The 25,252-nt window shown below is 37.1% G+C and overlaps 1 protein-coding gene across 1 annotated transcript; it reads right to left on the bottom strand.

Annotated features, from left to right (window-relative positions):
* Window positions 1-878: 878 nt before the first annotated feature.
* On the bottom strand, window positions 879-15,718 carry LOC145770823 (uncharacterized). Its single transcript, XM_082582557.1, has 17 exons — window positions 15,561-15,718; window positions 14,292-14,375; window positions 13,776-13,922; window positions 13,288-13,433; window positions 12,621-12,794; window positions 11,077-11,185; window positions 10,061-10,178; window positions 9,699-9,790; window positions 9,166-9,338; window positions 8,709-8,778; window positions 7,342-7,471; window positions 7,080-7,259; window positions 6,092-6,163; window positions 5,654-5,772; window positions 5,021-5,111; window positions 4,387-4,462; window positions 879-4,061 (listed from the first exon to the last, which is right to left on the bottom strand). Exons 1-17 carry the CDS (start codon window positions 15,657-15,659, stop codon window positions 3,851-3,853), a joined length of 2,091 nt encoding a protein of 696 aa, XP_082438683.1. The 5' UTR covers window positions 15,660-15,718; the 3' UTR covers window positions 879-3,850.
* Window positions 15,719-25,252: the final 9,534 nt, after the last annotated feature.

Raw genomic sequence — 25,252 nt, 5'->3', positions numbered from 1 at the left:
CGCAGTGTTTGCGTAGCAATTTCGTGCGACGCTTTCCGACGTGGTATTTCACGGATAAAACTAGCACAGGTTGTGCATTATAGGCCTATTCCTGTGGCAGAATCAATAATTTGGTGTCGTCAGCAAGAGAAATTAAAAAAAAAACATTACAGCCTTGTACAAACATGTTCTTGTTGACCCGTGGTCTGTAAATGATTCTCGAGTAAGCTGCGACCTTTTTTGAATGCGCCTTTCCATTTCTATCCACACCTGTTGGTTGGTTTTAAATGTTTATCCTCGGACTGACAAAGCCTTGATTGGTTATTGCTGGTAGTTTCGTATACTTGTAGAGGCTCTTGACACAGGGCCGGTTACCGAGATTCGCAGAGTGAAGTTTTCCGATTGTTGAAGTGTTGTTGCCGGGGAATTATTCCATTCACTAGGTGCCGCTGAATGGAAAGCAGTCCTGAAAATGCGTTGCTCAAGCGCACACTCCGACAGTCGAACTTGCGCGCGTAACCACTGAGCTATCTTAACTGCAATCACCGTACGGTATCGCGAACTTTGTGGCGCTGCGGAAACTCCCAGGCATTGCACCGACAGTCGACACGGTATCTTCAAACATTTACATTTTATAAGATGATCTTGGTGAGTCAATCACGTCCAGCGGGCTGAGAAGCAGATAAAATACCATATGACATCCTGGACTGGTGGCGGAAGACAGAAATGATGTAGCTTGCTGCGTTGCAGAGGAAGGAGATAAAGTTCATATGAAAGATGAGTGGCCATATTGATTGTACAGTTTTACTATTAACTCCAAATTACGTGCCAACATTAGATTACAAGCGTTACCTTCGCGTTCTGAAGTTTTCATAATATATAAGCTGAGAAAGTTTAGCATTGTGGTGTATTTACGGTCATTTAATAATGTAAGCAAAATGATATAAAAATGATTTTCCTACCAGTGCAATGCACATAAAACGCAACAAATGACACTTTAAATCATCTAGCAAACCGGCAGTGGCTGATATCAACCAGACTACTTGTCAAAATAACACGCACATCGAAAGTGGATTATTTCGACGAAACAAAATACCACGTTGTTGCTTTCAGCAAGAACAACGACTTAGCGAGCTGCCACGAGTAAAAGATTTCATTAAATTCGTGCAAAGATGTGGATAATAGCATCTGTTGAAATCATTAAGGTCGGTTGAACACTTCTGTACCATACAATGTTCTTTCTGATTAACAGCATAATGCTAACCGTCAAAGCTAGCCATAAGCGCTATGCATTATGCAAGCTATCAAAATTTGCACTTTTTACATTGATTTAACGTAATAAAAAGTGCGAATTTAAAAGCTAGGTTAAACTACATGTGCATGTTGGTAATTGCAACAGCTTTTTAAGTCTACATTCTTCATATAGCAGGTTGCCGATATGCACAAAAATATTTTTTCCAAACCAGTAACTCTTTTGAACACTGTTTTCTGCTATACCATGTAAACTAAAGTGATCATAGCTGAAACAGCAACCATGGAACAGAACAAGATACTAAAGCCGGTGTTTGAATATACAGTAGGACTCGGTGATTTTTACCCGTCGAGGTACTTTTTGTTGTTTTTTCCAAGGGCATAAAAATTTATCCGATACATACGGTTACCGTATGCGAGCTCTACTGTACAAAACATACGATTTTATGAAATGTACAAAGATAAACTGATCAAAAAGCACAAAATACTTTATTGACATCTATAAAAAAGACCTTTGATTAGTGAGGAAAGTTTAGTTAGGGATAGGCATTCAGCATAACATTATATTCGTCACGTCTACAGACGTTGAATCAATGTAAAAAAACGGTTGATTTGCTGTCTGGGTTCATTCAAAAACAAATATACATTTCGATTATACGTTATTGACACTTCCTACAATTTCAAAAAAGAAAACAAGTTCATTAAAACTTCGCTTTTCAAACCGTTCCAAGCTTACAGTACACATTGTTGATACGACACAGCTGGTTCATCGCGCCCAGACGGATCATCCCTCAAGCAGTTTCCGTGCAGGACGTATTGAAGGTGTGCAAGCTGTGAGGGTGAATAATCTAGCATAGCGTTCAACAACCTTAAGCAGTGAAAGATTGTAGTCGTTTCCACTGATTTCAAAGCCGCGCAGACCCATGAAGTTTAAATATGAAGCAAAACTGTTTTGATACACGGTTCGTTAATTAAAAAATATTCTTCAAAATAACGTTCTTATGATGATTTATTGCACCTAGTTAATGTAGTTTATCGTTTTCATAACTTTACATTAAACATCCGATATTTAATGACATTAGTGCTTTCCTGTGTAAGCACTTGCCTTGATGGGTCTCGGATGCGGAGATAAAAGATGCTCCATGGGAGCTGGATGACAACCTCAGACTGACGAACATAACACGGTGGTGGAAGTGTAGATAGAGAGAAACGAACAACCACCCAAACAGCAAAATCCATCATTTTTACATTGATTCAACGTCAGCAGAGGAATGATCCGTCTGGGCGCGATGGCCAGCTGTGTCGTATCGACAATGCATACTGCAAGGCTGGCAATCTCACGAAATTAGAATGATTTGAAAACCTTTCCTTTTAAGATTAAATTAATGATTCAGTACAAGTTTTCGCTGTAAAAGTTGTGGTTTCTTTGTAGCGGTGGCGTTGTATATCCGCTCTCAAGATAACAAAGTTATCAGTTATAACAGGTTAAAATTACATCAATGTTGCTGTTGCCTTTGTTCCACAAATTTGTTGGTATTCATATGTTGACTCACATGTTGGTAAAAACATACGACAGTGACAGTTTGTGAGAAAAAAATCAACCAATTACTTAAAAGTTTACGCATGAGCAAAGCAAAGTAATTATTGTCTGTGTATCGCTTAAAAGCAAAGTAAACGTTGTCTGTGATAAGTTAATCTTAACTGCTTTTTCCATAAACAGAAGAATTGAAATTTTTTTTTGAATTTTTTTTCAAAGAGTGCTGTTTATTTAAGATTTAAACTTGCTGTAATATTTTCGAAATTTGATGTAAATTAAGCGAAAAAAAAATCAATAAAAAATGTAGAATTCATTATAAGTGATATCACGTCAAAGCTACAGACGCTGTTTGATATAAATAGGACTATTTTTTCTTAATGGAAATTGTATATAAGATGTTTAGTTATTTACGCTTGTCATGAGGTGAGATGAAGCGTGCAATCGGGTTATATAACATTTGTAGCGATCAGAAAGCATAACCACAGACAAAAAATCAGTCGTTTTTTGCATTGATTCAACGTCTGCATACTGCATATCAATGCAAAAAAGCGACTTAATTGCTGTCTTGGACCTTTGCACAAAAAAGAACGGACTATTGTTTAAAAAGCATCACTTGGAAATATCACATATTACTGTACGTAAAACGTCTTGCGTAACCACGTATGTTACCGTACGTAAAACGTGTTGCGTAACCACGTAAAACAAAGCTACATGGCGTTCGAGTTCGTCTCATGCGTTAGAGCAGTCGATAAAGTCACAAACAATGTAACCAAAATGTAAAATCACAATTTTAAAAAGGATAAAAGCACATGCTTTGCGGAAAGTAACAGAACAGCCATTGTTTATTATACACGACTTGCACATAAAATACACAACACTATTGATACAGATTACTATTGTTTTTTGCTGTTTCTTATCAATGCCATTACGTGGCACTTTTGTCTGTGGCATTTTTCTCGGATTGAATTGTCAAGCGCAAGGCATTGTGGGATATCACTGCCATTTCAGAATCAGTCATTTCTTTACTTCTGACAACCTGACATTTTTGCTGTGTCATTGCATGAAAACCAGGCATTTGCTGTGTCATTGCATTGGCGGCCTGATTGGTATCGCCGCATTGATTCTTCTCATTGGTGAACCAACCGGCGTATTGACAGGTACTACATTCTGAACTGGCTGTAGTGGATTAGGGTAATACGTGACCCCGCCCACTTGCTGACCAATCAGACCGGTCGTAGGAGGAAATGGCATTTGCATGTTTGGTGGAAGTACAGGCCTTTCCGGTAACACGTTTCTGCAAACGAACACTGGACGTCAAAATTTTGTGACAAATTTATTTCTACTTTGTTCTCAAAGAAATAACTATGACATATAATTTAAATCAAAAGCGGATTATGAAGATCCAGAAAAACGTAGCAGCCCATAATAAAACCAACAAGTTTCTACACTGCTGGAGATGTTGGGAAAGTCCTATCCTCAAAAGTAAAAAAACTCCATGTAGAATGTTGATCGTGATTAGCCTGTGATGCTGTTAAGAATAAAGTAGCCCAATGCATTGCAACTGAAGTGGAACTCGCAGCTGAACCAACAGAACAGACGAACAAAAAAGTCATATTCACCTTTGAACGAAGTTATTTGGCGGAAAATTCTGTGGAATAGGCGGGGGAAACACTAAAGAACCTAGGCTACCAAGGTCTGCAAAAATACAGAGATTTAACTGTAATTGACAGAAGAATCATTACTGACGTTTCACACATCATTTTAATATGCTTCCTCAGAGTGAGCAAGATGTACAAGTTGCTGTTAAAATTGTCTTCCGAAAACAGTGGTGAAAAATAGTCCTAAAATTAGACATAACCTTAAGATAACACAATATGACACTAAGTTAATCTGCTAAATACGTAGATTGTTCAAGATTAGCTTTCTGTGAAGTAGAAGATAAATTTAGTTTTGGATGACCAGGGATATTAGGGGGAATCGACAATCCGCTTACAATACTTCACATTATCGCCGTTACTTCACTTTTGTAGTATCCACGATTTCTAATCTCTATGCCACAGTGTCATGCATTGTATTCGTTGATGAATAATTAGGAACGTTCGAGAGGGACGTGGTTCGATACCGGGTCACGACACAAGTTTGATTTCTTTTTTTTCCCGTCAAGATGCGAGTTGCAATACAGCATACAGAAAAAATAGGCTACTCCTGTACTCCAGCAAGAAAACAACAGCCGTGTTTTGATTGGCTACTCACCACGTTGATTGGACGGGTGTGAGATGGGCGGGGCCTGCGGGGAGGCGCTAACTTCAGGGTCGTTGTTTAAGAGTAAGTTAGGAACTGGCAGCTGAAAAAGAATGTTTTCGTGAATTTATTGCACTGAACCGAAACGTGAAAACAAAAAAGCACTGAAACCAAAATAAAGACATGTCGTTGAGCTGAAAGCGCTAACCTCGACGGTGTGGAAATGTGTGGTCCGGAAAATTGTTAAAGATTTCCAACTTTGCAAGAACGCGGTATACTTATGAACAAGTCAATGTAAAAACCTCGCAAGAAATTCATTCTGTTCGCTAACTTCAAAGTTCACTTTCAACACGTCACGAATGAAGGATTACCGTAAAGTTAAAAAAACAAAAAAGGGAGCTGAAAACGTACACGATCAAGAACATTCGTCCATTGAGGCTCATAAGACGAATAGGCTAAAAACCTGCATTGGATTCTTTCCTAATATGGATGGATTAGAAATTAAAAACACACACTTCAAGACCTGAAACATGGTCGCCTTATTTAGGTTTCCTTCATTCACCAAACACTCTATCAACTGCGCAATTTGTAAAAGAAAATCAAAAGCAGAGTTATGACCTTGAAGATAAGGAGGAGAGGAATTACCTGGCCAGGAAGAGGCGGCTGCTGTTGTTGTTGTTGCTGCTGCTGCTGCTGCTGGAGAGCTGCTGACAACATGAGCGCTCTCGATTGCGCGATCAGTGACTCTTGGTAAGCGATTGCAGCTGAAAAAAGAAAACGATTATTTTCGTCGAATTAAGGTTTTTAATCGAGTCCAGTCTTTATGGTTTCATCACCATTTACAGCCTGTGAATCAAATACTTCTCTATGCTAACTCTACCCCAACTAGAAAAAGTTGTTATTTTTACACAGATATAAAGTTAAACTATGGTAAAAAGGGCGTGTTTCGCTTGTTGGGTTTGTACCTTGTTACTTTCACACAATAATAAGTCATCTTCCAGTAACATTTGCTACCACGTTTAATCGTTTATGTTATTCAAAGATCACACAAAAAATGGCTTTCACACACAACACAATCCTTACAATCAATCCAATGCTGCGGATCATTCATGTCTACGGCTTGGTCTGGCTTTGCTGTGCCCAGCATCGGTTGCACTGTGATACAAAATACCGAACAAGAGTTAATTTTTTATCAATGCATATATAACGTTATAGAAACAAATTGGGGAGAAATCGTTGAGAAACGCCAAGACCATATTTGGCACAGGAACACACAGCATAGGAAAACTGGTATGAAAAGAACAGTGACGTCACACGATAATTTTTCTAGGGGACATACTCAATTGTTTTTTGTTTTTTTAGGAGGGGCTAGCAAGCAACACTGTAAGAGATGAAATTTCCACCATGCTACACAAACACTAAGCACTTTCCAATGGAGCACTGTAGTTTCCTTATTGTAATTCACATTGTGCAAGACAAAGGCTTGAGAGCCACTGCATTATAGTTAAATAGAAAATTTCCTGTCTTCGCAATGAAAAGAACATTATCACAAGCTGAAAATAAATCAATAGTTTTTTTTCAAGTCTAAACCTTAAACCATTTGACCAAGTAAACACTCACAATAGTATTTCAAATTTTTTTTAATATAATTTATGTTGTGGAACCGGTTTTCTTCCTATAGGATTCATCAGCACAACTGGAAATTTCGTTTAATTTATTTTCATTTTAGTTTAATTTATTAATTTAATTTCGTTTAAATTATTTCGTTTCGATCCAGTTGTGCTGATGAATCCTATAGGAAGAAAACCGGTTCCACAACATAAATTATATTAAAAAAAATTTGAAATACTATTGTGAGTGTTTACTTGGTCAAATGGTTTAAGGTTTAGACTTGAAAAAAAACTATTGATTTATTTTCTTAATGATTGCTTTCTGTGTTAGGTTGATCGCCCATTTGAGGAAGTGTCATAATACCTGATCACCTTTACCAGTTAGTTTTTCTCACTTTTTATCACAAGCTGTCACGCTTGATAGTACAGTAACTTCGCTTTTATTTTGACACAACACTTACTATTGCCAGCAAACATCGTGTCCGCCATTTCTTGATTGAGCCCGGATGATTGCATGTCATATGCAGGCGGTTGATGATTAGAAAGCCGCGAGAATTCTAAACTGTTTTCGATCTGAGCAGGGCGAACATCTACTTCTTGCTGCAGCTGTTCCACGCTGGCCACTTCTTGCACCGGGTCAACTGCGAAAAACATTCAAAATCTTATAAACTTTGCAAGAAGCGCCGAAAAATTGCCCACAGCCGTATCGAAACTTAAAGTTACCCGAATGACCCTGGGCTGCGTTGGAGCCTTGATTCCACTCGTTTGGAATTTGAGGAAATCTTCTTGGAGGGATGTTGGGAGACTCAGTGGCTCTTTGACGCAAGGATGAGTATCGACGAGGTTGTGATGCCTTGTGGAAATACAACATAGTGAAAAGAATAGTTTGTTCTATAGAAAAAGATGAAACTACGAAAGCTTGCGCATGAAATCTTACAAATTTGTTGTTTTTTCTAGGAGGAGGATTCATTCTTTTGGATGATACTACCATGAGATGCTAAGAGAGAACAATATTGTTTTATAAAGTCGCCGCTGGAAACGGATATGGTCGACAGATAATCCAGCCCCAGGGATATCTAGAGAAGGGGATATGAAGGCTCGCAGCAATTGCCTAATTCTCGTGACACTACCAGGGCGGTAGTTTGTAGTGCTTTAAACATGTGGTTCTTTTTAAAATCGTAAAACGTTTTGTAGTGCAGCTGGTACAGTGAGCTACAGGAGACAGTTAGCAAATGTTACGTAGAGCATATTTAACAAATACTTGCTTACAAAGACAGTTGAAAAGTTACCAGTAAGCTGTTTTTTTTTTAACAAAGCCTTCGCAGTAGGCTAGATGTAAAGCAAGTATATGGGTAGTTGAATTAACAAGCAACCATGAGCATGCTGTGAATTTCCAGGCCTGATGCTAATAGCGCAATGCAAGTTATCATAACAAAATTTATTAAACTACTATCGGTGCCAATTGTCATTTTACGATAAACACAGATTATTTACGATAAACAAAAGCCCTTCTATTGTCAGACGTAATAAAAGCCTTCGTATCCCCCAGCCCACCCAACTGACAACTTTGTAAAATTGTTTCCCAAATTACATAAAAGAGTACGAGTTCGTTAACACAACGCATTTTCGCCAGATTCAACGAATGCAAAAACCTGTACAAGCTCAAACAAACCAATAAAACCAACGATAATGCGTTGTTGAAAATTTTCAGCACAGCCGAGTGCAATGTATAGCTCTACTACCCATTCCACCAATGCCGAGTGTCAAGCAGGAATGAAATTTAGTGCCATTTTAATAAAACCATTGATGTGATCCGACAGGGTATCGAACCATGCCTACTGAGTACTGACCCCCCCAGAAGCGGACACTCCATAGGCCACCAAGCCAATTAATGTGAAACGATTCAACACAAAATTTTCTTGCAGAACCTTCTGACTTTTAAAAAATTTTGTTTCGTAAGATAATGAGCAGCATTGGTGGAATGATGTGAATTGCGGATGGTTTTATTGCTTATGTAACATCAGAATGTCGTCAAAGAAGGTTATAGAATGCAACTAGTAAATGTAAAAATGCTCGAAACTGCATGTTACCTCTTTGGACCCGGACAAAGACATTTCTTTCATTCTTTCCGTGAGGTTGGTTTCATTTTTGTTGCTGCGTCTGGTAGGAGTCAAATAAGCAACTTACATCATTTCTATTATTATCGTTCTACAAAACAATCACCATACACGATACACAAATTATGTTATTTGACAAACAATGTCTTCTGGAAATTATTTCGGTAAAAATCATGTATTCGAAAAATATCTTTTGGCGCAAGGCAAGATCTCATTCCTCTTGGCAGACTACAACACTTTAAATTGTCTCTCGTTTTAATTTCAAAAATTGCAGAATATTATGGCGAGCGGCCATGCATTCAACAATGCAGCGAAAGAACAGTTTATTAAAAAAAAAAAAAAAAATTGGAAGATTTTTTATGAAAATCTCTTGCAAAAGAGGTTGGGATATCATTCAAAAAGAAATATTTTTGTGTTTATTGAATGTTACCGTTTACTGGAATATCCCTTTTCTCTGGTAGGATTTCGATGGGATTTCTCCTTCTCGCGGTTGCTGATGACATCCAAAACATCTTCCATATTATCTGGAGTCTTTTCTTGTCGTTGATCTTTCTGACGAGGAGGAGACTCATCCTTTGGAGTTGGTTTTGGAGGAGGAGGAGTCTAAACAAGATAAAGATGCTAACCCAGAGACGCATTTTCCAGCCCAATTCACCAAATTCAAATAAAACAAGCTTAATTTTCAAGTAAAACAAACGAAATCGAATATTGAAGCAAAAGAAAACTTTACGCTTTAAGTTTAGCGAAAAAAGCTACGCAAGACAGAAGACACCACAGTGATAAAGACAAAGCTCAATACCAAGAACGATACTGAGCGAATCTTCATGTAAATGAAACCACTGTTTATCAATAGCATCTTGAGGACTATATATTTATGTCGACTGTCGAGCTATCTTATAACTGTTATAACATCACCCTATTATTGATAAGAGAATAGCTTGCAAGGGTTTATGAGATGCTCACGATATTTCTTTCGGAAGCTTTCTTTTCAGAATTGTAAGTTTTTCTCTTCCCTTCAGTTTTAGGATCGGAATCTGAAGTCCTGTTCCTTTCATCTGGAAAAGATGCGATATAGAAAGTTAGGAAGAAACGTAAGTTGAGATTGGAATGAGTTCAATCGCAAACTTATAAAGTACACGAAATTTGGCATGAGGAAAAAACTTTTCATCACACTTGAATAGTCTTTTTAGAAACAGGGGTGGACGATGCGGATACCAAGCAACTGGTTAAATTATGAATCAAGGAATTTTTGAGCTATCCGATGACCATGACCTGAAATCAGGAATCTTTGAAGTGAAATACGATCTCCTGTACACATCACATACCTCCATCAAAGAAATCGTGCTCCGATCGTGTAGGTCCTCTTCTCGTGGCTCGAAAGTCTTGAGATCGAATGGAAGTTGGATTTCTCCTTCCTCTGTTGGATGTGGGTGGAGGACGTCTCTAAAATTTATTCTTGATAACATGTTGTTTTTAACGTGTTTCTAACGTTTTTTTAACGTAAATTCAACGGATAACTGCGAGATCAATCAGTTTCAAATTGATAATCATATAGCTTGCTAACGGAGAATCAAACTAAAAAAATTGCTTTGAAATAAAGGAAAAAACAAAAGGAACCGACAACGCTGCCTATGCTGTTGTGTAGGTTATCTGCGTGAAGACACTCGGTCTGTGTGAAGACACTCTTTTCAATGAGTTAGTTCAACCTCTTTTATTTTGGGACAGCTCAAAATAAAAAATGGTAGTTTCTACAAAACTTTCAGATGAAAGAAACGCTTGGAACGTTTCGTCATATTCAGCTTTATGCCTTGTATAAATATGTTTTATTTTCCATTATGCGTCCAATTTTATTTTGTATTTACGGAGTATTTTCAAGTGTAAAAGAAGGAAATTTTTTCAGAAAGACAATGGGTTTGAACTGACATGTTATTGTTTTAAGTTGCATTGTAATTTACGTTGTTGCTGATTGCTTTGTTTCCTTAAGTTCCTTTGTCGTTTTTACTGTTGTATATTTTCAGTCTGATTTCAGCTTGCAGTTTCGGTCTTCAGAACAACCTAGCTGCATTTTTAGCGGAATAAGCTTCTCTAATAGAAGAATTGTAGATGGTTTTACTACATGGACATTGATGGGAAGAGGAAAGACCGTCCGAAAACACAACAAAGACAAAGACTGAAGAAGGAAGATACGACGGACAGAATGAAATAGACAAAGGAAGGTAAAGACAACCAGCCACCTCCACCAATTGGAAACAAACCTAGTTTGCTTGTTGAAGATGAAACATTAATGTATGCACATTGCATAGTGATCAAATCAAATCTAGTCTAAATTTCTTGCACTTACATTATCAGTTTCATGTAGCTCAGAGCTCTCGTTTCTCGGATATTGATTACTTTGTTGATACTGTTGCCTAGGTAACCCACGTCTGGCTCCAGGGCGCCTCCCGTGCTGGCTGCAAAATGAAATAGAAAATTTGGAATTGAATTCAAACGTTGTGAGAATAGTGGAGTCTATGATTTACGATTTGAAAAAGGAAATACAGAATAGAAGTAAAACTGTTGGAATGTTTCGGAGGTAAATTTTCATTTCAGTTCTATTTGTCAAAAGTTGTGAGAATAACCAACATATAGCTAACACTTTAACAAGAAAACACGGCTAAGCTCATGGTTCAGCAAACGTTTCGCAAAGCACATCGTTGCCTTCTTTAATCTTACATAACAGCCTCTTCAGAAGTTGGTGTAAATAATGTAAATATTAAACAGTGGACAACTGAACACAAATGTTGTTCGACGACCCTGTTTCAAAATAACTAAAGTGTTTCCTGCACTTTTCAATAAAGCAATGTCGAGGGTCTGCGCTACAACTAAAATTCTAAGTTTGAAAACTATTTAAGTTACAAAATATAACTTCAGAGAAAAAGAAGGTTTAAAGTTTTGCAAAACTATAAAAAATACGCAGTGAACTCTATGTAAAGCACGAATTGGTGAGACAAAATTAATCCCTTTACGGCTTCAATGTTGGCACGGGACCATAAGCTTTAACAATTAAACGACACAATTTAGGTTGCAGTTACGGTACACACTTAAACATTAAAATGCAGCAGAATGCAGAAATTTTCCACTAATAACGCTTTGCTTCTATAAATTATTTTTCATTGCTGGCGCGAACATATATATAGAAAACGATAAAGCAAAGTAGCAAACACACGAATTTGACATCAACAAAAGGAAAAGATGACAAAACCAAAAGGTTTAAAATATGCATCGATAAAACAGTGTTTGGAAAACACTATCTTAAAAATGCACAGCCACCAAACCTAGAAAAAAAAAACTTTTATTTTGTCGGTTGTAAAAATAGGCCAACAATCAACACTTGCAAGTGCAACAAGGGCGATTTAACACAAGAAATTCAAAAAGTGACAAGTTTCTTGAACTTTTACTCCGAGAGTCTCGCATTCAAAAACTTAGTTGCGATGTCATAAAAGACTCAGCAAGGTAAAAATTGTAGGAAACTGGCTCAGTGTGACCAAGCGGATTCAGAAAAAAAAAAATACAGATATGATTAAATATAATAAAATACAGACATACTACTTCTGTTCAAATAAACGTTGATCAATTAATCACAGCTTCAATTTTTAAAAATTTTACAAACGTTACAAGTGAAATAAATTTTTGGTGATTTAAATGCAAATAAAAGATTGCCATAAGTGATAAAAATGTATTTAAAAGAAAATTAAGAAGAATTGTAACAATTGTAACAATTTGAATAAAACATTAAAGCTACAGAAGCAAAGTACTAAAGTAGTTTTGATGATATGAATTCTAGTACAAAAAATATAAAAAAAGATCTGGCATATATTTTGATGATAATTAATCAGATCTCGGTACCTTCGTGTTTTGCTGGACTGTGATTGGTTGTTGTATTTACGCGCTCTTATATCGTAGCCATACTCGGCTACAATTTCCTCCCTGGTTTTCGGAGCTTGTTCGTTTTCGTCGTACCTATCGTGGACCCATTTGGCTTTGCTTGAGTCTCTGCTGAAATTTCGATTTCCGGGACGTCTGGATGAGGAAATTGCAAAGTTTGAGTTGAAGAACAATGAGTAACATCACAATGACCACAGCATCAAAAAATCATTATCACTAGAAATGTAAGCAGGAAAAGTTAGCTGGACCTAAAGCAGCCATGTGCAATATTTTTCGTCACGCCACAATCATAGACTTAAAAAATTCAATGTCACGTCAAAACAGAAATGTAAAGTAAAGTCTAAAAATACTTTGCAATATGAGAATAAAATATTTAAACAAATTGGGTAATTATCAAAAATCTAACGTAAACTAAAAGTACAAGCTACCAACAAAATATAAAACTGAAACAAAAGTGCGGGTAACTGAACAAACTATATTGCTCAGGCGAGAATAGCCTGATTACACAACTTGCGAACCAGTCACCTAAAGTCCTAAACTGATTCCATATTCCGAGCAACGAATAAAAGTCTATTATAAGATTTTACAAATTCTATTCAAATAAAATTCTAGCATTGCTAGCACTCACCCGCGGCCTCGTGTGTCTTCTGAGCGCATATCGTGTTGAAAAAAATTCCCCTTTGTCGGAATAAAAAATGGTGATTCTTCTTGTTGTTGTTGCTGGGAGATTTTCAACACACGGCCGGCGGGCCTCCCTTCTATGTCATTATCGGACTGAAAAAAATCACCCGTTTAAAGTGAATATGAGATAATTGAGAAGTAAAAATGGCTGAAATAATATCATTATTTCATATAGAAGCAGTAGTTGCCTGGCAATCGATGGAATCTTTTTCAATCACGAAGAGCCGGGTAGCCGAAGATATGTATGTCTTATAAACAACTGTTCATTCACGCCATACCAATAAGATCTTTCCCTTTCATCCATGGGTCTGCTAAAATGTCGCATGCTACAGCGAAGTATTTTCCTTTTTGTCCTCGATAAGTTGATAATTTTTTTGCGGTTGGAAAATCAAAAACTGAATTCAACAGAGCCTTATACGTGGAGATCATACGTACCTTGCCATCTCCACTTTCCCTTTGAACATCGTCACTCTGTGTGTCATGTGACAAGGCATTTTCTTCTCCAGCGTCAGTTTTCGCTTCTACTTCATCTGTTTCCTTGTCTTCCACTGCATTCGTATCGCCATTTTCTTCATCATCTTCCTATGAATCAAATATAAATAGCACTAAAACTCAACGAAATTAAAAAATTAATAATTCAAAATCAAAGCAGAGCATGCTAGACAAGAAAAACGCAGTTTGTGCATTCTTTATCCCAATAGTGCTTTTTAAGTTAGCTAAGTCAAGTGTTGTGCACAAAATAGACAAGTTTGCTTTGCTTATTCCAATTGAGTTTGAGCTGTAGATGTTATTATCAAAGCGAAATTGATTCTTTATTATATTATGCTGCGAGATTACGTTGCTATGCAAACGTCAGCATTCGATGAAAGCAAATAAGCAGTACTGCCAGAATACACAATAATATTATTTGCAGGAAATGACAATAAATCGACCATCACAAGTTACAATTACTTTTTCTGATTCTTCGTAATATTCGTCTTCTTCGGCACTGTCATATTCGGACATATCAACATATTGTTCATCAGAATCATGTTCCTGAAACAATAAGTTGCACTTTTCAAAGATGTCGCTTCTTGCTTATGCCTAAATGGACAAGTAGATAGGCTAAGCAGCAATGTAATAACAAAATAAACCCAAAATGTACGCTAGATACGAAACCTATGTTCAGCAAACGTTTCAAAAACAAAACTGTTTTCATCTTCAATGATTGTGAGTAAAAAATTCACTGTTGGTCAAGCGGTTCCCTTCAAAGACATCATTCCCAAGATACAGCTGCATGATCTGAGTAGGTATAGAGCCAACGCCCAACATGCTTTGGAGTGGCAAATCACACCTCTTCAACACTAACCAGGGTACACAGCAGTCTGACATGCTGACCTGTCGCAGAGACATATAACCGACTAGGCGACCATTGTGAAACTAGTTGACGTGAATTCTGCTTTATTCTTGCATTGTGCAGATATTTCATGCTACGTTTAGATTTGTTTGACTAAATTAAATAAGAAATAAAGTTACTTTAAATTTAAAGTATAATCAAGCTATAATAGAATGTGTTAATGATGTAACCTTTTTGCTTTAAAGCTTATAATTTTTGCATCACAGCTAGTGCCTAGTGAAAAAGTTGTGATGGCAATTAAACATTGGTAGAAAAAGTGTCTGTGAAAGGGTAGATATCTTCATTACATAAAGTAGAACTCGCATCAAGTAATCTTGTAGTGAGATTAACCTGCGATAGGTCAGTCGTGTTCAGTTATCTCGTGTCACATCAGTCGTGACAAAATGTTTTTATCCCCACTAACTATATGGCTCATATGGTGACATGTACAATTGTACATAAATTGTTTTAAAAAATTACACCGTCAGCCGCTTATCCCAACTTCAGTATATGAGTTCCAGAGTTTGCCTCACCAACAGGGACTATTTCATTGAGAGCAACTTACTGCACTACAGCTTTGAGTTCATTTCTATGTTAAATATAGAGTGGAGTTTGGAATATAGATACTATCAATATGACTGATGAAGATACAGTCGATATGCACATATCAATGTAAATAAAACCTTAATATGTACAATGCACATATCTCTCCTTCTATTTGTTCACAATCAGTTTTTGGATCTCAAGTCACATTATATAGAATTACAAATACAATAATGTATAACATTTATCCATGAAAACTTTTTATATTAGAATGTATTAAATTGTCTTTAGTTAGAACTTACAGATACAGATAGATTGATGTGGTTTGCTTGTTGAGATTCACCTTCAGATAGTACTTCTTCATCAGTATTTACTTGTCGACGTCGTCTTCTGTCGGCCATTTTTAAAAGGTTTAAACTTTGCGAAATGATAAACAATCAACTATTATAAGAATGTGTTACAATAAGTGCAATTGTGATAACCAAAGAATGTCTTATAACCTTGAAAACAGGAACATATAAGTTATCAATCTTATTGAAGGCAATCCCTCCTTCACATAATTCAGTATTATGAAACTAATTTAGGAAAAAGTACATTAACTGTACGCTACTCTTTTTACTGAAGGTCAAAGTTGCATCGCACAGACAAAACTGGTTAATCGTATCAGATATTTGCCAAGCACTTTGATACAATTATCCAATTTATGCTTTCAACTAATTTTCTCAAGAAAAAAAGGTTTATGGGAATAAATGAGCGTTATTGTTGAGAATGTGTATTCAGTCTTTGAAATTAGCATATTTTTACTTCGGCAAAAACATTGCCGAGGCCAAACAGCAAAAGTTGAAGTTGCCTCGGCAATTGCTGTGAACGTTTATTACAAAAAAATTTGTACCAAAACATGTAAAACGAGAAGCAAAAAATATACTAGAGTAGTCTATCACGACCGCACTGTTTGATTTGTTGTGATGTAGTAACACCAAAAGTAGCGATAAAGCGAGCAACCCGATTACGCACGCTGTTACAATAATTCACGTCAAATAACTCACAAGGGGGAAAAGAAAGTTAATTTTGGGTTGATTCAATGTTCGAGTCAGCACAAATCGATTTAATTTTCCAGGCGGGTTATATTGCGTAACAACAATGCCCAATAAGAAATTTACGTTTGTTTTACATTAATTCAATATCTAGCGACATTGAATTATCATAAAATAACGTTAATTGCGCAACCAGGTACCGGTAACAAATTAACGGTGGCCGTGCTTAACTATATTTATCGATGCATATACCGCAATATTAAATCTTTTCGTGCACGTCTTTTAAACCATTAAGGTTTTGCCACCTTTTCCTTTTGTTGGATTTGTTACTGTATTTCTTTTTCACAATATCATTTCTTTAGGATTCTGACAAAGAAAAATAAATTGAATTGTATTGAATAACAGCTTCCTGCGAGAAGTTTGCCTCGATTTACGTTTACAGTACACTAACATAATTTTGGCGCAACTGCGAGCAACACAAAGTCTGTTTGATAAAGAACTAGCTGTCAGAATCGAAATCATCAGATGCTGTATCAGAGGATGAGGTTGTCGCGTCATCAGACACATCAAGAGGCTCATCGCTTGGCTGTAAATTTACACTGTCTTTGCCGTTTGCAATGAAGCGACCACGTTTTGCGGCTTTCGTGCTTTGATACCATCCACACGCCTCTTTCTCTTTCGCAGAGCTCCATCAGGGTGTTGACTTGAAGGAAAAAATCTATGGCTTTGGCATAACGACTGGGAGGAATGTCTAATCCTAACCTTATAACCGCTCGTGTGGCCTCGGCATTTTTATTGCCGACGCTAATTTCGAAGACTGTGTATTGTGTGTGCTGACTCGGTTAGGCTAAACGCAATGAGCATTACAACTGTGTAACCCAACCTAATAACGGATTACAATTCTGGTTAAATTTGGGAGGTCATCAGTGCAGTGTTACATAATACAGTACATTGTCAGTGATCATCTCACAGCATGTTGAACTTATGTGCCTTCAAAAACCATTAAAAATGAACGTGGCGGTCCACTGTTATGAAAAAGGGATGAGGCCCTTAACCGTATCTGTTGCTGCTTCCTTTTGGCGGCAAGAGTTACTGGCCGAGACCATCAGGTCTATGTCTCTCTTATTGCTAATTACTCCGTTGGCTTACATCAAATAACAACGGGAAAAAGTATGCCATTGGTCAAAAGCCTTGTCTATCACTTCAATTCGGAAAATATATTTGTGATTGTGTATTTTAGGTAGAAAAGGTGATAAAGACTCGGTTTTTGACCTATTTTCGTCATTTCTTGGTCAAATTTCTCAGTTCACATTTCATTTTGAAAGTCTTCTTGCATCGAACACAGAATTTCATCAATTTTGTTTTTCCATTTCTGTGCAAACAGTATTCCATGCACTTTTTGCACTACAAAGCATTTTGCTCAAATAACAAATTACCTTCCTAATGATTGTCTGCCAGCAAAAAATGACTCATATCGCGTCAGATCGCGACTCCTACCCAGAAAGCAAAATTGACGTTGAATTAATGCAAAAATGACGAATTTTGCTGCCTGGGTACAGAATGGAATTTTTGAGCCGTTGCGTTATGAATGACAAACATAAAATGAAACTGCACGCTAATAGTAAACTGTCAATCAAGCTATTGAATACAGACGAAATCGGTTAATCGAATCACCTATTTGCCAGACATTTTGATACGATTATACGATTGATTCGTTTAACCAATTTACTAAAAAAAGGTTTATTGTGAATGGGCGTAATGTTGAGAAGATGTCTGTGCTGACTAGGCTGCAACGCACATTACCACTGATACTTCCTACAACTGTTCACAATTCTGGTTAAACTTTAAAGAATTTCCTAGTTCTGTGTTAACATACCACTACGCTGTATGTCCCAGCCAGCAAAACTGGTCTTTTTTACATTGATTTATTGTCCGCAGACGTTGAAACAATGTAAAAAAGATCAGCTTTGCTGACTGGGAACCATCAAAGCATTTTTCTGCAAACTGCAGCAATCGGACTGCAAATCGGCAACCTTTCATATCACCGATCTCTGTGACGTCACAACGCGAACTTTGACGTTTGTCACAATCAATGTGCAAGGCCTCGCGTCAGGCTGCTTTGCGTCTTGACAGAATGTGCTGTTTTCATTATGGAATTTTGAGCGATGTGTTATTATCGGGTATTGACCTAAAGTAACCTCTGATGACGAAATCTGTATTATGTAACGTGTTTTCTACAACCTTCGGCCCTACGTGACATTCTTTAGACTTCTTTAAACTTGCTTGTTTATGCCGCTCAATGCTACGTGACCGACGATGAGTTCGTGTGATGCAACACTACGTAACCTTCTCGAAGTTACTAGACCGAACAAACCTTTTATAAATAGTGATGTAATTTGCGTAATGGATTATTATGGTGATTATTATGAGTTGATTATGAGAGTTGTGCTATGAGTTGTGGATTGGTAGTTGATGCAAAAATTAGAGTTATTTGAGAAGCCGTTCGTTAAAGTTCTTCAAGAAGTCAGATTATCATTTCACTAGTAGAATTATTCGACATTTAATTGTCTGCTTTTCGGTTTGACCCATTAAACTACGTCATCGAACCTTTCCAAGTCTTTTTCCTGGTAAGAGATAGAAAGAAATCGTGACAGTTTACTGTGAAAGCATTATGCTTGCAAAACTCTTTAGTTGATCTTATAATCGGAAATGTTATTGAGAGATTCTGAAGTTACTTGTTATTCTTGTGGCAAGAATAGTCACTTTGCTCGAGATTGTTCTGCAGATAATCAGCAACGATCTCACGATCGCGGATGCTACGAGCGCGAAGAACCGAGAATAGGCAGGCGACGACCATTCGGAGTTTGCTATAGATGCGGTAGGCGCGGACACTTCGCCAGGGAGTGCGTTGCTGACGGCGGACATTCGGAAAACAGACGTTGCCATGACAACCACTGCTACCGATGTGGAGAGATTGGACACATAGCCAGGAGCTGCCCTTTTGATGAAAAGGCTTGCTACAACTGTCATAAAGAAGGTCATCTCGCCAAGGACTGTCCGGAGAGGAGGTGCTTCCGATGTAGGAAGATGGGTCATCTCGCTCGCCGGTGCACTGAAGTCATTGAGGACGTTGAAAACTTTCACAGTAAACGTGATTATTGTTTAGAGCAGGGTTTCCCAAACTTTTTGGGCAATGGACCCCTATTTGTCAAAGTGTTTTTTCGCGGACCCCAATCTTATGTCGCATCAATTTTCCGCCTAACCAGCGATAAATGTTAATACAAATAAAAATAAGTAACACTGAATCATGTTTATTAATCGAAATGACAACATCAATGGGATGGATGTGATTGCTTCTTATTGCACAACTTGTCAATTCTTGGAGCAATTTGTGACAAGCAAACTCGCAATTCAGAGTCTACGGTAAGTCTGGACCGATATTTTGTCTTCATATTTGTAAGAGCTGAAAATTGTTGTATGCCTACTGACTTTGTAGACTACCGGAGAAAAAGCTGCGCAGAAATATATTTGTAAAAAATGTTGTCAGCTGCAGTGCCACCTTTGCCATTCTACTAAAAGTTAACACAAATGAATTATCTGATAACTTCGATTCGTTACTATTCTATCGTCCCTTCGCTACTGCTACTCTTATACCTAAACACCGCCCCTTCGCATTGAGTTATTTCTATGTTTTTATCTATTATTTTTTTTTTATTTTGAATTATTAAGCTAGGCCTAAGGCCAATTCGAACAAAAATTGAAACTTCAGAACTTCATAACCTTACCACCTATGGGGTTATCTATTTTAATGCTCGGACTGCATAGACCTACAGGTAGCTAACCGAAAAACAGTTTAGCCTTGTAGCTATATAGCAAACATTCCCGACTGCTATACACCGTACGTTTAATTGTTGCATCATAGACGCCGAATGCAATTTTTAAGGTAGAGCAATTACCAAGACGTACTAATTCATTTCAAATATTTAAGATTGACACGGCCTAACATTCATTAAATAATTCATTTTAGTTACAAATCACGGCGGCATTCATCTGCGACAATGGAAGTACGGTACCGTACAATGTCAAGCCTGTTTTCGCCATTTTGTCATATCGTCAGGGACCCCCTGTGCAGTCTTTGCGGACCCCCAGGGGTCCGCGGACCCCACTTTGGGAAACCCTGGTTTAGAGAAACGCTGTCGTTGGTAGATCGTGCAACGATGGACTAATGAGAACTGTTTTATTGAGTAACTAATTGTTTTGTGGTGTGTTTTGTATTGATTGTGTTGTTATATTGTTTGCAACAATATTCTAAGGGGGGGCGTATGTCACAATCAATGTGCAAGGCCTCGCGTCAGGCTGCTTTGCATCTTGACAGAATGTGCTGTTTTCATTATAAAATTCTTGAGCGGTATGTTATTATCGGTCAATGACCAGTAGTAACCTCTAATTGTGAAGTTGTTGTTCTGCAACGTAATTCTAAATCATTCTGTATCTGGAACGTTCTGTTGTTTTCACAATTGCCAATATCGTTTGTCATGATGTCACAAGGTTGTTTACGAATGGACCTCTGATTACGAAATCTGTATTATGTAACAGTCCTCTACTCCTACGTGACATTCTTTAGACTTCTTTAAACTTGCTTGTTTATGCCGCTCAATGCTACGTGACCGACGATGAGTTTGTGTGATGCAACACTACGTAACCTTCTCGAAGTTACTAGACCGAACAAACCTTTTATAAATAGTGGTTTAATTTGCGTAATGGATTATTATGATTATTATTATGAGTTGATTATGAGAGTTGTGCTATGAGTTGTGGATTGGTAGTTGATGCAGAAATTATTGGTGATTGAGACTTGAAGTAATTGAATACAAGTAGATGAGAATTGGTGCTGATATAAATTGTGTTCGAATTTAGAGTTATTGAGAAGCCGTTCGTTAAAGTTCTTCAAGAAGTCAGATTATCATTTCACTAGTAGAATTATTCGACATTTAATTGACTGCTTTTCGGTTTGACCCATTAAACTACGTCATTGAATCTTTCCAAGTCTTTTTCCTGGTAAGAGATAGAAAGAAATCGTGACATTCTGGGGGCTCGTCCGGGAAGATTTTGATTCAAGCGGGCTATTTTTAGCTCTGTACCAGCTGTGTAGTTTTGAGTATGGAAAAGGGCCTACGAAAATAGTGGTATGGTGGAAAAACACAGCTCACACTCATTGTTTGTTTTGAAATCGCAAAGGTTTTTTTTTCAAGTGTTTTGCCATGTCTGGTAAAATAATTAATTTGCAATGTTCTTCAACTGAACAATACTGCACAAATGAAATTACGCACTGCATTTCACAACAATAGGCTACTTTTTTTCAGCAATTTAAAAAAAAATTCTCCACAGTTTTCTGGTTTAAACTTTTAGACATTCTTTTCAACACTTCCCTCTCAAGCCGAAATAATTTGTCCGTGTCCTTTCCTTGGAAGGCCAGTCGCCGACCGATGACATCAAAAGCATTTAAACTTCTTTATTGGGAAGTGTGATTATTCCTTTTGTGTGCTCTTCTGTTTTAATGAAGCCCAGCTGTGCGAAAATTGGTTCTTTGTAGTGCGATGTCTAGCACATAAGATTATGGCCTGGGATTACAGACACTTGTCTTTGTTTTGATCGCTTGCGTCTGTCTCACCTTTGCTTCATTTCGCCTTTGAACATCGCAGACAATTATGCGAAGCAAAAAAAAGACATTCTCTTTTCGCTAACGGGTACAACTATACGATTAAATGAATGAAGTAGGCAAACTAGAAGCAAATCCTGATGCTTTTATCCGACTTATTCTTTTAAGCGGTATACGCTTAACCGATGTTTTTACTTAACATTAGATTGGATTTGGTTTGAGATTTCAGGTTTTGATTCAAATAAACGATTGATACGTTTAAGCAGTATACTATTAACCGATTTCATTTGTATCAGCAAATTTCTTGCATTTCATAACTGGCTGTGACAAAAGGTTTATTGTGAACTTCACAATTATCCGATACCAACATAATCGGGATTAAAAGTTGGGACAAGAAAAAAAAAGTAAAAGTCAAGAAATCTCAGGTTTCTAGCATCACTGCTTCTATGTGAAATTGCTGAATTAGCAGAGGGCGAGACTTTAGGGGGTACGCCAGTAACAGGTACGGTTAAAGTTTAAACGGCCATAAAATCTAAGCTGCTTGGAATTTTCATCTGAAACTTGGGGATTTTTCATTGCTCCCATAGAGGTACGTTTGATGCAATCATGGTGCAATTTTGAGCAAAATCTGAGAGGGTACCGGTACCCATGGAAGCGCTGGTTGAGTTGGGCTGGAATGACCCACAATTAAAGCGTCTCTTCTGCAAAGGCAATAGCAAGAACTGAGCACTAGCAACTGCAATTACTGTGCAGTGACTTATGGGTAATTCGATGCAACTTATGCAGTCTTCGAAATTAGCGTCGGCAATCGGCAATACCGAGGCCACACGAGCACTTGTAAGGACCACAAGATTACAAAAAAACTAATTTTCTTAGACTAAACTAGACTAGGATGTTGATTTAATCTTAGTATTGCTGGATGTTTTATTTGGGTTACTTCCTACTTTGCTAGCGCTTAGACACGTGCCCAGCTGGGATAATTGAATCTATTTACATTGATTCAACGCCAGTAGACGTTAAATTATTGTAAGCATCTACTCCCTATCACGCCTCGCCTTCTGTTATCTCATCCAGCTGTATCGGAAATTAATGTAAAACAAACGGAAATAACTTATTGGGCATTGTTGTTACGCAATATAGCCACTATAACCAGCCGGGAAAGTTAAATTGATTTGTGCAGACTCAAACGTTGAATCAACGCAAAATTAACTTACTTCCCCCCCTGTGAGTTAGTTAACGTGAATTATCGTAACAGCGTGCGTATCACGTTGTCCCTACTTTTGGCATTATTATCGTACATCACAAAATTTGTAATAAACGTTCACAGCAATTGCCAAGGCAATTTCAAGTTTTGCCATTTTGCCTCGGCAAGATTTTGCCGAAGTAAAAATATGCTAATTTCGAAGACTGCTCATATTGCTTATGGGCAATTCGAGGGACCGTTGGGCAACTACCGATACTACTTTAAAAATGCTAAAATAATATTTTTTCTAAAAATTTGATAAAACTTAGTACTATTGTACAAAATCTGACTGTTGGCGTTGACCTACAAAAACTCAAAGGTTAGCTCTACACCTAGTACTTGGAAAGCAACATATCTAAATACAACTGCAAGTATATGTTTCAAGGCCTTGTTTGTGTTGTTCTTTTCTGAATGTAAATGCAAAAGTACGGTAATGATATTACCGTAATTAACAAATTTTTAAAAACTCTACATTACCTTTTAACGGATTTTTTATTTTGGCTTTTAAGTGCAAGAATTTGAAGCTGGAAACAAATCTGGCAGACTGTGCTTGATCACTGGAAAAATGAAGGAGCTTAGAGGCCTGAGCCTCAATGTGCAAAACTTTGCAATTTAACCAGAAACGGAACTTTGTTTTTTGCAACTTTGATAATCACAGTTTGGTACACTCCACTTAAGAATAGTAATATTATTTTTATTTCAATTTTTTTTTAGGTTTTCTAGAAAAAATCAATAATTGTGACACTAGTTAACGGCTGAAATAGTTAAAAAAGGAAGAAACCGGCATTGCTTTACCATACCATCTTTTTTTCTGTGACCCATTTCCCAATTTTCAATCATTCACAAATGCAGCGTTGCCAGACATAAAATATTAATCTTTTTTCTTTGAAACTTGTTTCTTCGACATCCCAAGGGTTGAGAAAATTTGTCTAATAATTAAGGCTACCTTTAATCAGTGGCTGTAACATTGGTTAGATATCAAAACAGAGAACAATTGCTTTCATGTGGAAAAAACAATCATTTTCATGTGGTCCCCATTATAAGTGAATTGGCACAAAAATGTGAAACAAAAACCATCAAATCGAAGTTGGACCAGAGGGTTGGACCTAGAAAATGTTTGATGTTCTGTGACTAAACCCTGAAACGAGAAAATCAAACAGTGTTCAAAAATCTTCGGATTAAAAAAATCTAGATAAACAGAGAAGCGACAAAACTCAAACGTAAAATATGCTCCAGACCAAAAAAAGTAACTAAATAGTAATAAAAGTACATACTAAAAATACAAGGATCTGGCAAGTCATTCATAACAATTTGAAAAATTAAAAAAGGGAAAAACTGGAAAAAAAAACAATTAAAAAACTGATGTCTGAAAAAATGTATGTTGAAAATATATTAAAAAAATAAAAATTGGTCAGCCATTGTGCGTTGTCAACAGTGTTGATGGTTAACGTGAGATGAGGAACGCAGCAATCTTGATGCGTTAGCCAGGACCTTCCGGTGTCGAAACAAAAAGTAAAATTTCGAGTAGCTTAGCAAGTAGCCTGTCGAACTAGGTTCTTCATTTTTTGCTTGCTTTTACAGAAACCTGTGATTTTGATTTTAAAATTTAAAAAATACTTTTTAAAGCAAAACTATTTTACTACAGTCACATGCGAATCACTCGGTTGAATTCTCTGGTTGAATGACCTGTTTTGAACTAGTGGCCTGTCTATTTTTAACTGGCTAGGCTACGGTTTTCACTATTTATTGGAACAACTTGCTAAAATTTTCACATAAACTATTTTCGTTTTAAGTAGAAAAGTTTTTCATACAAAATTTGTTTCATTTTGACAAAAATTATTTTTGGTTTATTTATTTCGAAATCGTAGCAATTTGGTTTTTACGAGCAACGAAGCTTTTATGAGAATTAACTTCTGGCAGTTTAGCACGCGTGTATAGCTTTTGTACCACTGACACAGGTCTTGTCACCGAGATTGACAAAGTGAAGTAGCCTACCCGTTTGTTGTCAAGGTGTTTTCTGAATTATTTCAGCCATTGGGTGCTGCTGAGTGGGAAGTA

Source organism: Aplidium turbinatum, chromosome 1 (assembly GCF_918807975.1).
Source record: "Aplidium turbinatum chromosome 1, kaAplTurb1.1, whole genome shotgun sequence".
In the NCBI taxonomy this organism is placed as follows: domain Eukaryota; kingdom Metazoa; phylum Chordata; class Ascidiacea; order Aplousobranchia; family Polyclinidae; genus Aplidium; species Aplidium turbinatum.
Note: the sequence above shows the minus strand (reverse complement) of the source record. Positions and strands in the feature narration are given on the sequence as shown.